Source organism: Columba livia, chromosome 8, assembly GCF_036013475.1.
Source record: "Columba livia isolate bColLiv1 breed racing homer chromosome 8, bColLiv1.pat.W.v2, whole genome shotgun sequence".
Taxonomy (NCBI): Eukaryota; Metazoa; Chordata; class Aves; order Columbiformes; family Columbidae; genus Columba; species Columba livia.
The window spans coordinates 16355339-16368827 of NC_088609.1; the positions used below are offsets into that span (position 1 = coordinate 16355339).

At 61.2% G+C, this 13489-nt stretch overlaps 3 protein-coding genes across 13 annotated transcripts; 1 reads left to right on the top strand and 2 right to left on the bottom strand.

Annotated features, from left to right (window-relative positions):
• Positions 1 to 293: 293 nt before the first annotated feature.
• On the top strand, positions 294 to 4187 carry PHGDH (phosphoglycerate dehydrogenase). Its single transcript, XM_005498831.3, has 12 exons — positions 294 to 743; positions 1008 to 1159; positions 1340 to 1405; positions 1486 to 1540; positions 1629 to 1727; positions 1831 to 1963; positions 2047 to 2195; positions 2408 to 2560; positions 2677 to 2809; positions 3101 to 3228; positions 3392 to 3620; positions 3892 to 4187. Exons 1-12 carry the CDS (start codon positions 465 to 467, stop codon positions 4044 to 4046), a joined length of 1731 nt encoding a protein of 576 aa, XP_005498888.2. The 5' UTR covers positions 294 to 464; the 3' UTR covers positions 4047 to 4187.
• A 562-nt stretch (positions 4188 to 4749) lies between these two features.
• Positions 4750 to 8284, bottom strand: HMGCS2 (3-hydroxy-3-methylglutaryl-CoA synthase 2). The gene is made up of 9 exons (XM_065072241.1): positions 8099 to 8284; positions 7416 to 7855; positions 7028 to 7153; positions 6559 to 6723; positions 6319 to 6487; positions 6062 to 6232; positions 5372 to 5478; positions 5156 to 5281; positions 4750 to 5074 (listed from the first exon to the last, which is right to left on the bottom strand). Exons 1-9 carry the CDS (start codon positions 8233 to 8235, stop codon positions 4968 to 4970), a joined length of 1548 nt encoding a protein of 515 aa, XP_064928313.1. The 5' UTR covers positions 8236 to 8284; the 3' UTR covers positions 4750 to 4967.
• Positions 8285 to 9071: 787 nt separating this feature from the next.
• Positions 9072 to 13350, bottom strand: REG4 (regenerating family member 4). 11 transcript variants are annotated; one of them, XM_065072247.1, is made up of 7 exons: positions 12487 to 12649; positions 12275 to 12336; positions 10055 to 10142; positions 9839 to 9936; positions 9621 to 9758; positions 9444 to 9549; positions 9072 to 9264 (listed from the first exon to the last, which is right to left on the bottom strand). In XM_065072247.1, exons 3-7 carry the CDS (start codon positions 10116 to 10118, stop codon positions 9191 to 9193), a joined length of 480 nt encoding a protein of 159 aa, XP_064928319.1. In that variant the 5' UTR covers positions 10119 to 10142; positions 12275 to 12336; positions 12487 to 12649; the 3' UTR covers positions 9072 to 9190. The 11 variants fall into 11 exon arrangements, with proteins under 11 accessions (XP_064928319.1, XP_064928316.1, XP_021147802.2 ...); XM_065072244.1 differs by having other exon boundaries at positions 10055 to 10199; positions 12487 to 12640; XM_021292127.2 differs by lacking the exons at positions 12275 to 12336; positions 12487 to 12649 and adding exons at positions 10838 to 10953; positions 11915 to 12220.
• Between the last annotated feature and the right edge of the window lie 139 nt (positions 13351 to 13489).

Here is a 13489-nt window from a genome sequence, read left to right on the forward strand (position 1 = left end):
GCGCGTGTGATGTCGGGGGTGGGCAGGGGGCACGGCATGGCCTTGCCTCTGGGCTGTGGGGCCTGGGGACCCCCCATTCCTAGGTGAGCTTGGGGGTTGTGGCCAGGCTGGAGGACCGGGTTTCCCCCCTCGCTCGCAGCACCCCCAGCTTTGTGGGGAGCCATCTGCACCACCACGGCTACCAGCACCATTCCCCTTCTGCCTCGCAGTACTGTGATATGCGGGGCAGGGAAACTGAGGCACGGCCACGGTGCACAGGGTGGGGACACGCCCCCCCCCGCTCTCCCAGGCTTCGTGAGCTCTCCGGCCCAGGGGCAGCGGGGTTCTGCTGGAGCATCCCCTTACTCTGGGGCTGCAGAGGGGGCCGGCACAGCCCCAGCCCCACTCCCCTCCTCCTTCTTCCTCCCTCCGGGGGCGGGGGGGACCCGGGCGGGCTGGGGCGGGGAGGGGAAGGAGGTGGGATTATGGAGACAGGACCCAATGAGCCCGAAAAACGTGCCCCGGTCGCTGCCCTTTTAGTGCGGCTGGAGGGCGGCAGCAGCCTCCCGGGGGCTTACGGAGAGAGCCAGTATCCCGTCCCGTCCGGTCCCGTCCCGTCCCCCGCCATGGCTCTGGGGAAGCTGCAGAAGGTGCTGATCAGCGACAGCCTGGACCCCTGCTGCAGGGAGATCCTGCAGGCCGGCGGCCTCCGGGTGCTGGAGAAGCCCGGCCTGAGCAAGGACGAGCTGCTGCGGGAAATCCGGGTGAGCCCACGGGTGGATGGATGGGTGGGTGCGAGGGTGGGCGCAACCGGGGGCCAGCTGTCCCGGGTGGCAGCGGAACCCCCTCGGGCAGCGGCACCGGTCCCCGCCCCCCGTCTGATGCAAGAGCCTGGCCGGTTCACACGGCAGATGCCAGCCCCCAGCAGCGGCTGTCCTCATCCCGCCAACCCCCAGGACCATCCCGGGCCACCAGACTGACACTCGGCCCTGGTCCCGGTCACACTCACTGTGTCTGACCCCCTCCAGGACTGCGATGGGCTCATTGTCCGCTCGGCCACCAAAGTCACGGCCGATGTGCTGGAGGCGGCGGAGAGGCTGCAGGTGGTGGGCAGAGCGGGCACCGGTGTGGACAATGTTGATGTGGACGCGGCCACCAGGAAGGGTGTCCTGGTCATGAAGTAAGAGCAGGAGCATGGGGACATCCCTGTGCTCCTGGGCAGACAGGGGAACCTTCTGCAAGGTGCCCCCCCCCACCCACAGCACCCCTGGGCACCACCCTGGGGGTCTCCATCCTCATGAGGTGCAGACCCCCATCAGCCTGGGGGTGACACATCAGTGACACCACTCTCCATCTTCAGCACACCCACTGGGAACAGCCTTAGTGCCGCCGAGCTCACCTGTGGGATGATTCTGTGCTTAGCCAGGTGAGCATGGAGCATGACAGGGTGACAGACATGCACCCCGCAGCCCCCTGCCCCTTGCTGACCTCAGCCATCCCTTTCAGGCAGATCCCACAGGCAGCTGCCTCCATGAGGGAGGGCAAGTGGGACCGTAAGAAGGTAGGAGGTGGGCACAGCACCCTGGGCAGGACAGGGCAATGGGTGCCTATGCGGGGTGCGCTTGCTCACTCTCCACTTTGCACCCTAGTACATGGGCATGGAGCTGAACGGGAAGACACTGGGTGTGCTGGGGCTGGGGCGCATCGGCAGGGAGGTAGCCACCCGCATGCAGGCTTTTGGCATGAAGGTAAGGACCTGGGGCAGGGAGGAGCGATGGGGAGCATGGACCCCCCTGGCCTTGCTGCGAGCACCATGCCAGGCTGCAGGAGCGAGCACCCACTCTTCCTCAGACCATAGGATACGACCCCATCATCAGCCCCGAAGCCTCAGCTGCCTTTGGCGTGGAGCAGCTGCCACTGGAGCAGATCTGGCCCCGCTGCGACTTCATCACAGTGCACACACCACTGCTGCCCTCCACCACGGGTAGGGGACAGGCACCAGCACAGGGGAGTTTTGGGAGAGCTGGGACAGCTCCCCCGTGCTCACAGCACTCTGTCCCTCTGCAGGGCTCCTGAATGACAGCACCTTTGCCAAGTGCCGTCGCGGTGTGCAGGTGGTGAACTGCGCCCGCGGCGGCATTGTGGATGAGGGTGCCCTGCTGCGGGCGCTGCGGTCAGGACAGTGTGGTGGGGCTGCCCTTGATGTCTTCACCCAGGTGAGTGGGGCCGTAGGGACCTCCTGAGCTTGGCTTTGGCTCAGCATCACCTTAATTCTGTCCGTGCTGGTCCAGGGCAGCCTGGCAAACCCCAAAATGCTGGGCAAAGCCCTCCCCAGCACTCCTCCTTGCAAGGAAAAAGGGTGTAAATGCCCCCCTGGGTTCTGAGGTGGGTGTTGGGGACTGATATCAGAAAGGGACTGTGTTGGCAGGAGCCCCCAAAGGACCGTGACCTGGTGAACCACCCCAACGTCATCTGCTGCCCACACCTGGGAGCCAGCACGCACGAGGCACAGAGCCGCTGCGGCAAGGAGATCGCCACGCAGATCGTGGACATGGCCACGGGGAAGGGGCTGGCTGGCATAGTGAGTCCCCTCACTGGGCATCTAACCTCTGTGCCTCAATTTCCCCATCTGTAAACCACTGTATGTGCTTGCTGGCAGGATCCCGATCCCATTGCTCACCTCTCTCTTCCTCACAGGTCAATGGGCAGGCACTCAGCAAGGCTTTCGCGCCCCAGACCAAGCCCTGGATTGCTCTGGCCAGAGCCCTGGGCACGGTGCTGCGCACAGTGGGCAAGGAAGTGCAGGGCAGTGTGCAGGTCTGCACTCTAGGTGAGCCGGGCAGGCTGCACCCTGTGTTTGGGTGCAGGTACCCTAATGGGTGGGCAGCACAGCAGGGTATGTGGGGACACACTGGGCTGGATGGAACGAATGGAAGGGTGACTAGTGAAGGGATGGGTGGGAGGGTGGGGATTTGGGGGTGTGAGTGGGTGGATGGATGGGTGCACGAATGGGAGTAGGGATGGATGGGTAGAAGGACGAGCCCCAGGCTGGCTACTCCAGCATGGGGCTGACCTCTCTGCTGCTGGCCCATCCACCCCCTGACTCCTGCCTGCCCCCCAGGGACACCCCTGCGGGAGTCTGGGAGCTACCTGACACCCGCCGTGGCTGCGGGCATGCTGGCTGGAGGGTCACAGAAGGAGGTGACCCTGGTGAATGCCCTGCTTCTGGCCCAGGAGACTGGGCTAAAGGTACGTGGATACCCAGGGCTCCACATGTCAGCCTGGCACACCTGGGGTTGCCTTGTGGGACTGCTAATGCACCTCTCATGCTAGGTGGCCCCTGAGGACATCACTTCCCTGCTCTCTGCCACGTGCAGGACGTGGGTGTTGAAGAGCCACATCTCTCTGACAGGTCACGACTACCCACAGCGACGTGGACCCCAAGCCCGATAGCACTACTGGCTTGTTGCAGGTGTCCCTGCAGGGCACCCCACACCAGGCTACAGGGACCGTGCAGGGCAGCACCCCAGTGCTGCAGGAGCTCAGTGGGGCCACCTTCAAGCAGCCAGCCCCGCTGTGTGGCCCTGTCCTCATCTACAGAGCTAACGCCTCTGAGCCCAGCGTGCTGCCCGTGCTCACCGGTGAGTTCCCTGTATCACTCCTGGGCAGGAGGGACAGTCAGGGGGGACCCCACACCTGCCCTGGAGCTGAGCCCAAGCTGCAGCAGAGAGGGGGCAGGTGTTGCAGGGAGAGACAGGGATGAGGGGCTTGAGGAATTGGAGCAAAGGACTTAGAGTGGGGAAAAGAAATGTCATTGTGGACCTTTCGAGTGGCGTTGGGATGGGCAGAGCCCTGCTACCTGCTGGGTGCTAGGGCAGTGGGGCACCCCTCAACCCCTCTTCTCCTCTCCAGGACTGCTGAGGAAGATGGGGATCCAGCTCCAGTCCTACCACAGCTCTGGCATGGTGGCGGGGGAGCAGTGGAACATCGTGGGGCTCTCAGCCCCCCTGTCTGACCTTGGCGGGCTGAAGCCACACGTCATGGAGGTCTTCCAGCTCTACCTGTAGCCCCTGACCGTTGACAAGGACTGTCTCCACAGCCACAGCACCTAGACCACCCCAATAGTGGAAGTATCACACCTGGCCACCCCCAGGCCCTCACACTGGGCTTGGGGTGGCCTTGTGCTCAATAAAGGGTCTAGGAAGAGAGAGTGTGTGATGCCTTTTCTGTGCAGTCTCTTGTCCCTGACCCCAAAGCTCCTGCAAGCTCTGCCCCTCCTGCTGCCCCTGCCCCCTCCCCTTGGCCCCGCTGCTGTTTGCTCAAGGGTGCAAAGGTCTCCACGGCTGCTGTGGCCCTGCCGAGGTCCCATCCGGCCACTGTTCTCTGCCAGGGCATGGCCCAGAGGGCAGGCAGTGCTCCAAGGTGGGCTGCGCCCTCCCGTGAGCCCCTGTGTTACCTTTCTCCTCCTCCCCCGCTGGGTTTTCCCATGGGAATGTTTCAATTTGCTGGCACCACGGAGAAAATGGCATCTTACCACTCCCAAACCGGAGATGAGGGAGCTGGGGTTTACTTGGCTCCCCCAAAATGTTGGGTTACATTCCAGCCCTGGGGAAATGTGGGGTACTCAGGCATGCATCCAATGGGGCAGGTGACTGTGTCAGGTGTCCATGGCATAAATGCTATAAGGGATCGTGACCCAGCCTCACAGTGTCTCAGAGAAGGGCCCTGAGGTGAAAGAGGATCACTGGCGAACAGGAGCCAGAGCTGGGCTGCTGCGCCTCTCACCCGAGTGTTTATTCCCCTGTGCTGCCTGGGTGTTTGCAGAAAATGCCATCATCTCCACCAACTCCAGGGCCCCAAGGTGCTGCCAGCTGCTTCCCAGCCATCCCAAGTTTCCTGCGGAGGCCAGTCCTGGATTTGGGGGTGAGCATGGTTGCTTGTGGGGAGGAGGGCATCCCCCTCTCTAGGGCTCACTGCTCTGGTTCCTTCTAGATGGGCTTCCTGGCGTATTCCCGGCGGTACTTGTCATCCACCCGCGTCAGGTACCAGGTGCCAGGGAAGAGATCCTCCGGGGAGCCCCGGGGAGCGTGGTTGGCTGTGGAGAGAGGGCAGTGATGCTCAGGGGGGCCGTGGGCAGCCAGTAGGGGGAATGTCACATCTCCTCAACCCCACTCACGCAAATGATGTGTCTCCTCTCGCTGCTTCATGATCTCAGCAAACTCCTGTGGGGCCACACGCTTGCGGGCATCCAGGCGAGCTGGCAGGTCAGCCAGGCTGGAGACCAGCTTGTCCAGGGGTGAGTCTGGTAACGGGGACCCCCGGGTGAGATGGCAGCCCCATGGCAGCCCCATGTTACCCTCCCCTCCCAGCCTCGCTGTCCCCTGGGGCTCACCCGGGGATGCATCCTGCGAGACGCGGAGGGAGAACATGCTGGCGGCCAGCCCGGAGCCATAGGAGAAGGCGCCGATCCGGGATCCGGCCAGGTCCCGCACTGAGCACCTGTGGTGAATGGTTAGGGGGGTTAGAGGGGATTGGGGTGGGGGGGGATGTGGTGCTGTGCAGGCAGCATAGGGGGCTGCCTCCTGCCCTCTTCACAGGCAGGGGTTTCCTGGGATTTGGGGCCAGATGAAACAGCAACTCATGGCCCCAGAGCAAGAGCATGTCAGCAGTGGGGGCTCAGGGCTGGGGAGCATCAGTTCTGCCCAAGGAGGGGCAGTGGGATGAGGCTTTTTTTGTCCCCCCTCACGCCTGGCTGTTCCCATGGCTCCTTTGCCACTGCTGGTGGCAGGGGACAGCCATTCTCCTGGGCATGACAAGGGGGTTTTCATCCTCCCAGTGCTGACAGAAGGGCTTTATGTGCTGGCCTAGCTCCAGCAAACTGGGATGAAAAGACTGGCTGGGAGACTGCACAGGGTGGGATGTGAACATGCCAGGGGTTACATGCAATGAAACCATCGGGTCTCTGCTGTAGTGGAGGAGGGTGAGCGCTGTTGCCTGTTCCCCAAGCAAGCCCGGCCAGGGACTGCCCACTCCACAACAACACCCCTGCCCCGATCCTGAGCCAGCTTCTGGGGGCACTCACTGTGCCAGGAGGGAGGCCAGGCAGCCATACATGGACGGCGTGTACATGTTGCCATTGCGGGAGGACAGGAGCAGAGAGGGCTTGGTCTTCTGGTTGAAGATCTCCTGGCTGGCCGCCTGGAATGCCTTCTCCACCTCCTTGCTGGTGTAGGTGTCCTCCAGCTTCACGTCGCTGTCCAGAGAGAGGACAGCTCGAACCCTGCACAGGCGTGTCCCCAGCTAGGCTGGGGGACAAGGGGACACAGCACAGGGACCCACCGGAAGTTCTGCAGCCCCTTGTAGAGGCCAGCAGCTGTGTCAGGGTTGGGAGCGGCCAAGAAGTCATTCAGCAGCAACCGCCCCACTGACTTCTGCACGAGCTTGCAGAAGGGTGTGTGGAAGATGATGAACTTGAAGTCTTCGAGGGTGAAGGGCCGCTTGGTGCCAGCTGGAAGGCAAGATAGGGGCTGTCAGCACCCGACAGCATGGCGTGGGCACCCTGGGGGTGCCACTACTTACCCTGCTGCCACTGGCTCTCTGCTTTCCGGCGGTACACGGCATAGCAGCGGTCCAGCGCCCGCAGGTAGCACTGGATGGAGAGCTGCCCGTCCACCACCGGGTACTCGGAGGCCAGGTCCGGCTTGTAGAAGTCGTAGGCATGCTCCATGTGGGTTCCCCGCAGGCCTGGGGACACAGGAGACAGCCGGCTGTTGGAGAGCACCAGGAGGTCCCAGCAGGATGGTGAGCACCCATGGGTGTTGCCTGGCATGCCAGCCCCAGATCCACCAGCTTCTCTGGGTCACTCTGAGATGTCCACAGAGACTTGACCAGCCAGCACCCTGGGGTACCCAGCACCAGGCAGACACCAGGGCTGGCAGAGCCAGTGCTGCCAGAGCTGAGCAGCTTCATCTGGGGCTTGGACATGGACATACAGCTCCCAGGGATAGCATTCATCAGCTTGTCACCCCCAGGGCCTCACAGCACCAACCTCTCTCCAGCACCAGCGGGGCATTGGGTCCCACCAGCATGGCAACGGCACCGGCACCCCCCGTGGGCCGCGCATTCCCCGTAGCGTAGACAGCGATGTCCCCACACACCACCACAGCATAGCGACCTGGGGGAGAACAGGGGGGCCAATGTGTTCATCAGTGAGTGGGAGCCTCCATCCTGCAACCTTCACACATCCCCATCTCCACGCTGCTGGGTGTGACAGCAGAGGCACGTGAGAAATGGGGGTGATGGAGAGCCTGAAGGAGCAACATCTCCCTTTGAGTCTTGCCAGAGCATGTTTGTGTTTCAGGTTACCTTCTATCCCACAGAAACCACCTCATGTCCGGCCCTCCCATCCCCACAGCACAGTCCCTGCCTGCACCCACCGTCCCAGGCACTGGACTCCACCCAGGAGGCCGCGTTGAAGAGTGAGGCTGTGCCCCCATAACAGGCGTTGGTGGTGTCAATGCCCTCCACATCAGTGTTGCCCGAGTCATGGAAGAGCTGCATGAGGACAGTCTTGACGGCCTTGGACTTGTCGATGACTGTCTCAGTGCCCACCTCCAGGCGGCCGATGGAGTTCCAGGAGAGGCGCCGGCGCTCCACCAGCCGCTGCACCACGGTCAGGCAGAGGGAGTTGATGTCCTCATGGGCAGCACAGAAGCCCATCTGCTGCTGGCCCAAGCCCCGTGTGTACTTGCCCGCCTCCACACCGTCATACTGCTCCAGCTCTTCCTGCTCCACATACTGGGCAGGGAAGTACACCTCCAGTGCCAAGATGCCCACTTCCTTGGGCCAGGTGGCCATCCTAGCGGTGCTGGAGAAGCTGTGGGGCAGGGGGAGAGGCGATAGTCCTGCAGCGACCCCAAGACTTTGGGACCGGTGGTGGTTCTACAGAGATGCCACCAGCAAGCACCTCCAGGCCATGAGCATCCCAAATCCCTGCTGGTTCCCTGGGGCAAGGAAGGAAATCATCCCCTTCCCCAGCAAGGTTTAAGAACACTGCCAGCTCCCTGACCCCCCTTTCCCAGTTATGCCTCCACCCCACCCAATCCGCATGGGTGCTCACCATGACCTCTGCATGTCCATGGGGTGCTGGGCCCCCTGTGGTGCCTGCTCTGGCCCCGATGGTGCCCACCTCACCCCCCAGCAGCGTGCAGCACGGCCGAACAAGCGCAGCATCTTTGCCCCGTCCACTGCACGCATGGAGCGGATGGACAGTGGGACAGACAGACAGGTGGGCTTCCCTTGGTGCTTTTATAAACTGCGCAGGCAGCACGGCACAGCCCTTATCAGCATGCCGGACCCCAGCGCTCAAAGGTCACCAAGCACCAGCCAACACGACAGTGACATCAGAGCAAGCACGGGCTTTGAGGGGGTGACTTGCAAGATGTCTCTGCCTTGTACCCCAAAGCCTGGGGACACACTCAGCCAGTGTTGAGCAGCAGGATGGGGTCTCCCACAGTCCTGGCTCCCTGTGCTGTGGGGAGGTGGCAGCTCCAGTGTTTGTGGCTGGCCAGCATGGCTGCGGTCACCACAAGGTGCTGTGTGGCCTCCCTGATTGCTCCTGTAGTCCTAGGGAGGGAGCAGGGGGTGGCTGCGATTTGGTACTGGCACCATATGTGCCACACAGGACGCCATCACTCGTATCACATTCTGTGGCTTCAGTGGGGGGAAAACCCCTGAGCTGGGTGGGGGCAGAGCCATCCTCAAAACAGCAGAGCAAACAGCCACGTGATGCCTGTGGCAATACTGCGGTGACACAAGAAGGGACCTTTGGTCCCAGTGCTGCTTTCAACATGACCATGGGGCAGCATCACAGCCCCGGGACTCCTGGGGAGCCATTTGCACCTGGGGGGGCACCCATGCCTACACCTGCACGCCCGTGACAGCTCCCACCCCGTCTCCATCTGTGCCCCAGCTCTCCTCCCTGCCTGTACCCTGGGGTTACTCCTGTCCCCACCACCTGTACACCAGGGACATCCCATCCATACGGGTGGACTGCACCAGGACTTTGCACCAGCACAAAACTCACACAGCACTGGCATGCTTCATTTTTTTATAGATGTATTTTTAGGGGCTGGGGAGAGAGGAGTAGAGGTGCCAAGGAAGGAGCATCGCCTGCGTGGGGTCCTCCCTGAAATCCCCCAGTGGCCCGTGCTCAGGCTGAGGGAGTGAACCTGCAGATGTAGTGATGCTGCTGGGCGCAGTTGGCACTGGACCACAGAGTGAAGCCTGTTGCAGAGACAGGCTCGGGGTCAGCGGGTGCCACAGCGAAGACAGAGGCACCAGCTCTGCCTGCCTCAGCTCCCCATGGGGGACCAGCCCCAGAGGAGCAGGAGGAGGAGGAGGAAGAGGAGTGGGGAGGATGCCAGACCAAGTGCTGGAGGCGGACGCATGGTCTGGGGACTCACCACTGCTGTGTGTCAGCATCCCGCAGTTTCCCTCGTGGGCACCGTTCCTGGCCAGCCCACTGGTGGCACTGTACTTGTCTCCACTCACCCACTGCCAGGACTGGCTCTGTACAGGAAGAGGGGAGTCAGACCCATGTCCCCACTTCCCCTGGTCCCCTGCCACCCCTACGTTCTCACCTCCTGCCTGTAGTGGAGGCCGAGCCAGACAGACTGGGCACGTTGGTAGTAGGAGATGACCTTCTGCAGGGTGGCTGCCTCCCAGGGCCCCTCCACCCAGACCAGGTGGGCACCAGCATGGCTGGCCTGGCACTGCCTCTGCAGAGAAAGCCCACAGTGCCAGGGCACCCCTGGGAGATGGGGGGTCCCCAGCCATGTGCGTACTGTAGCAGGCTTACCTCGGCCTCATCCCAGCTCTGAGGCTGATGGAAGTACCTGAAACAGCTGCGCCTGAGGTAGGACCAGCCCTTGGGACAATAGCCTATGGACCTGGCACCTGCAGAGGAACAGATGGGGGAAGGGATGGGGGCAGCCAGCATCAGCGTCTGGGGAGGAGCATGGCTCCCTCCCAGCCCCACTGGGGCAGCAGTTGCCCCCTGAGTTGTAGCACTCACCGGCCGGCTGCAGGAGCCCCACACAGCCCAGTAGCAGGAGAGCAAGTCTGGCCACTGCCACCATCCTCCTCGCTCCTCGATGTGTCTCCTGCAAGGGCCTGGGGGTCACACTGGGTCTCCTGGGGACAGGGGATGCTGCCTGCACCTGGAGGCCACAAACCCATTCTGCTATGGACCGAATCCAGCCACTTTCAGCCAACTGGAGCAGATGGCAGCCCTGGGGTCCATGCCTCCCTCTCCTTACCCTGGCACAGGTCACCACCCCATGCCCTCACCGCATCCCCAGGCACAGCTCAGGGTCCCCAGCCCATACTGGAGTGTCCCAGCCCCACCAGCACCAGCCTGGCCCAGTCAAGCAGCTCTGTGGGGACATGGGGAGAGAGAGAGCTGCTATGGGCATGAATGGGTGTCCCCCACCCTGCCTTGGCATTGGGCAGTAGCAGCAATGGCACAGGCAGAGCCGGGCCCCGTGAGGCTGCAGGAACAATGTGTGCAGCATCATTTTCACCCCCCAAACTCATAGCCCTGCCAGACCCAGGCCAGGGAGGTGAATCAGCCACATCAGCACAGTTCCCCTTTGTCTGGGCTAATCCCCGGGCACCAGGGCTGATTTGCAGATTCAGCTCATCTTCCCCTCAAAGAAGCGGCGACAAAAGTCAACATGGGGCTGCAAATTGCGTTGTTGCAGCCTGCCCCATCCAGCAAGGGATCCAGTTTGCCCACAAGCCACCTCAGTGCAACCTGGAGCCTCAGCTGCCCAGTGAAGGTCCCCCCCTTCCTCACCTGCTGTCCGGAGATGGGGAGGAATAACGGCTTCTGCTGAGTTCCCAGGAGAGGAGCTGCCCTTTATAGCCCAGTGCTCTCCAGCATAAGTGTTTGCCCAGCTCAGGTGCTTCCCACTATAAAAGTCTTACTGATTATTCCCTCCATTCTCCCCCCTGCTTTGCTGGCAAGCCGCCCAGATCTCCAATCTGTTTGCGTTCAATATTTTTTCATAAAGACACAGGAAGAACCTCTCCTAGTTGGTCAATAAACCCCTTGCAATTAGTGTTATTACTAACGCAAGCACAGGGAGAACCTTATGGTAGAGAGCATCCTGACACAGGCACCAAGCACGGGTTTCTGCTGGCCCAGCCCCAGCTGGCCTTTGGGGGGCTGGTAGGGATGAGCCCTGGGGGAAGCTGCCCTGGTCCCAACTGGAGCATCCCTGCGGCAAGTGCCAGGCTGTGGGTATTACCCATGTCCCTGGCCAAAGGATGGCATCCAGAGAGGCCCCACACCCTGCCTGGCTGTGCGTCACCCACACACCGCCCTTGTTTGAACTGCTGGGGACATTTGTCAGCAGGATGCAGGACACGGGGATGTGAGAACAGCCTGTGGCCGGGGCTGCCATCAGATAACGGTACAGGTGGCCTGTCCCCGTGCCTGGCTGTGACGCAGGGCTGTGTCAGACTATGTCTCTCCAGGAGGAATGGGCAGGCCCTGCAGCAGCAGCCCCCCACCGCCCCTGCCCCATGTGGGGTATCCCTGGCCCTGTCCCCAGGGCGGCTGCTGCCAGCATGAAGCCACAGGGAGGGCTGCCCTGGCCCCAATGGCCTGAGCCCTTTGGCATAGTTGGATACAGCCATCCCTGGCACAGTCCTTGCTCTTCACCCTGGGGTGTCCTCTGAACACTGGTGGAATGTGGCTGAATATCATCTGCTTCACTGCTGCAACCATACTGCCCCAGAACATCACTTTGAAATCTTGTCCCACTGCCTGTCCCAGAGCCTCCTGCAAAGCTCCCAGCTCCTGCCCAGCATCCCGCTGCTGCCAGCCATGGCCAGTGCCCGGCTCTTCTTCCCCAGATTTCTTGAATACCTGTGGAGGAGGCAGGAGCTACCCATGGATGATCCAGCCCCAGAGATGAACCCTTCTTCCCCCAACAAAGGGAAGGAGGACTTGTAGCTGGCCAAAGCTGTTCCTCCTGACGTCAGGCTCAAGCCATGTCCTCCAGAGCTCTCCCACAGCTTCTTCATGGCAGCATTTACCCAAACACACAGGCAGCGAGCACTGCTGCACCCACAGGGAGCAGCTCAACAGCAGCATGCAGAGGCAGGTCTGGCATTTGCCCCAGGGCGGGAGGATGATAGATCTGTCTTCTTCACCTACACAGCCAGGATACAGCTGCTCCTGCACCCCAAGACTTCTCAAGGCTCAGCCAGCTTGCCAGGCACTCACCAGGATCAAAGGGGTAAATCCTCCTTGTGCCCAAACACAGCTGCTGCCTGCTATCAGTTCTCCTGAAAGAAATAGCCTTACAGAGATCAGCCACTGACTATTGGGGGAAACTCCTGCAACACAGCAACCCCCAAACCAGAAGACAGGATTCCACCCTTGTTTTATGAAAAACCATTAAAATGTTCCCCAAAGGAGCCTGACGTTACTCCTACCTGCCTGGCTGGTTCAACTTGGCTTATTTAGATGCAACACAAGTTTTCACAAGCCCCTCATCAATCCCAGTTCAGGGAAGGAGGAGATGCATTTTCAAGTGTCAGCCTGAACACCAGAGAACTCAACACAGCTGTGCCAGAGACACAGCAGAGCGCGCTGAACTTTGGCACAGATGTGCAACCTGAGGGAGAACATAGATGAAAGCCTCCCTGCAGTTTGTGCTTGCCAAGCCAGCTCTACTAGAAGATAAAAGAGCTGTGCTCTTTGAATATTAAACTCTTAAAATGCCGCCAGCAGCTTTATCCCTGCAAGGAGTTGTAATTCAGCTACAGGCTCCATCCGAGTCCACAGTGAGAGCTGGAAACCGGCTGGGTGAGTGCTGGCAGAGCCCAAGGCTTTGGTGGCACCGCCCTGCTCAAAATACAGGAGTACAGCCATTTGTTCTCTAAGTGTTCAAGTCAAACTTTCCAAGTCTGAAAACACAGCACAGAGGAGCCACGATTCCCTGTTTTAGAGGCTGGAGAATCACACATCTTCATGTACCAGCTGCCTGTCAAGCCAAAGCCAGGGGTAGCTCCAGTGCCAGGGATGAGGGTCCTCCCAGCTGCAGGAACAGGAGCAGTCCCGGGAGGCAAGTGGGACCTGAAATGGCGAGCGAAACCATCTCCCTATGAACCACTGCCTGACCCATGCTTGCCCATGACCTTTCTAAAAGCCACCAGAAAGCCCTGACTCCAGAGTCCTGGGCAAGCGAGAGCTCTTACTCAAAGCACCTCAAGAAGGCTCCATCCCAGTCCCTCCCAGTATACCCAGCTGCTGGCTACTGCCCTCCTTCTCAGCTCACCAAGAGACGCAGAAACCTCCTGCTACACCCAAGCGAGGCTGCTGCCAGCTCCCAGGCACGGCTCCCTCGCGTGGAGCTAAGTGGTGGGGTTCCTGTGCTGCTGAGCCCTGGCAAAGAACACCCTCGATCCCCAAAAGCTCCGTCCTGACCCAGATTGC

Excerpts from the sequence above, each read along its gene's own strand:
- PHGDH (XM_005498831.3), top strand. The coding sequence starts at position 465 with ATGGAGACAGGACCCAATGAGCCCGAAAAACGTGCCCCGGTCGCTGCC. Across the intron at positions 744-1,007 it reads AGCTGCTGCGGGAAATCCGG|GACTGCGATGGGCTCATTGT; the intron begins GTGAGCCCACGG and ends GACCCCCTCCAG. Across the intron at positions 3,621-3,891 it reads CGTGCTGCCCGTGCTCACCG|GACTGCTGAGGAAGATGGGG; the intron begins GTGAGTTCCCTG and ends TCTCCTCTCCAG.
- HMGCS2 (XM_065072241.1), bottom strand. The coding sequence starts at position 8,235 with ATGCGTGCAGTGGACGGGGCAAAGATGCTGCGCTTGTTCGGCCGTGCT. Across the intron at positions 6,488-6,558 it reads AGAGAGCCAGTGGCAGCAGG|CTGGCACCAAGCGGCCCTTC; the intron begins GTAAGTAGTGGC and ends CTTGCCTTCCAG. Across the intron at positions 5,479-6,061 it reads CTGGCCTCCCTCCTGGCACA|GTGCTCAGTGCGGGACCTGG; the intron begins GTGAGTGCCCCC and ends CATTCACCACAG.
- REG4 (XM_065072251.1), bottom strand. The coding sequence starts at position 10,118 with ATGGTGGCAGTGGCCAGACTTGCTCTCCTGCTACTGGGCTGTGTGGGG. Across the intron at positions 9,937-10,054 it reads GGGGCTCCTGCAGCCGGCCG|GTGCCAGGTCCATAGGCTAT; the intron begins GTGAGTGCTACA and ends GTTCCTCTGCAG. Across the intron at positions 9,265-9,443 it reads GATGCTGACACACAGCAGTG|GCTTCACTCTGTGGTCCAGT; the intron begins GTGAGTCCCCAG and ends TCTCTGCAACAG.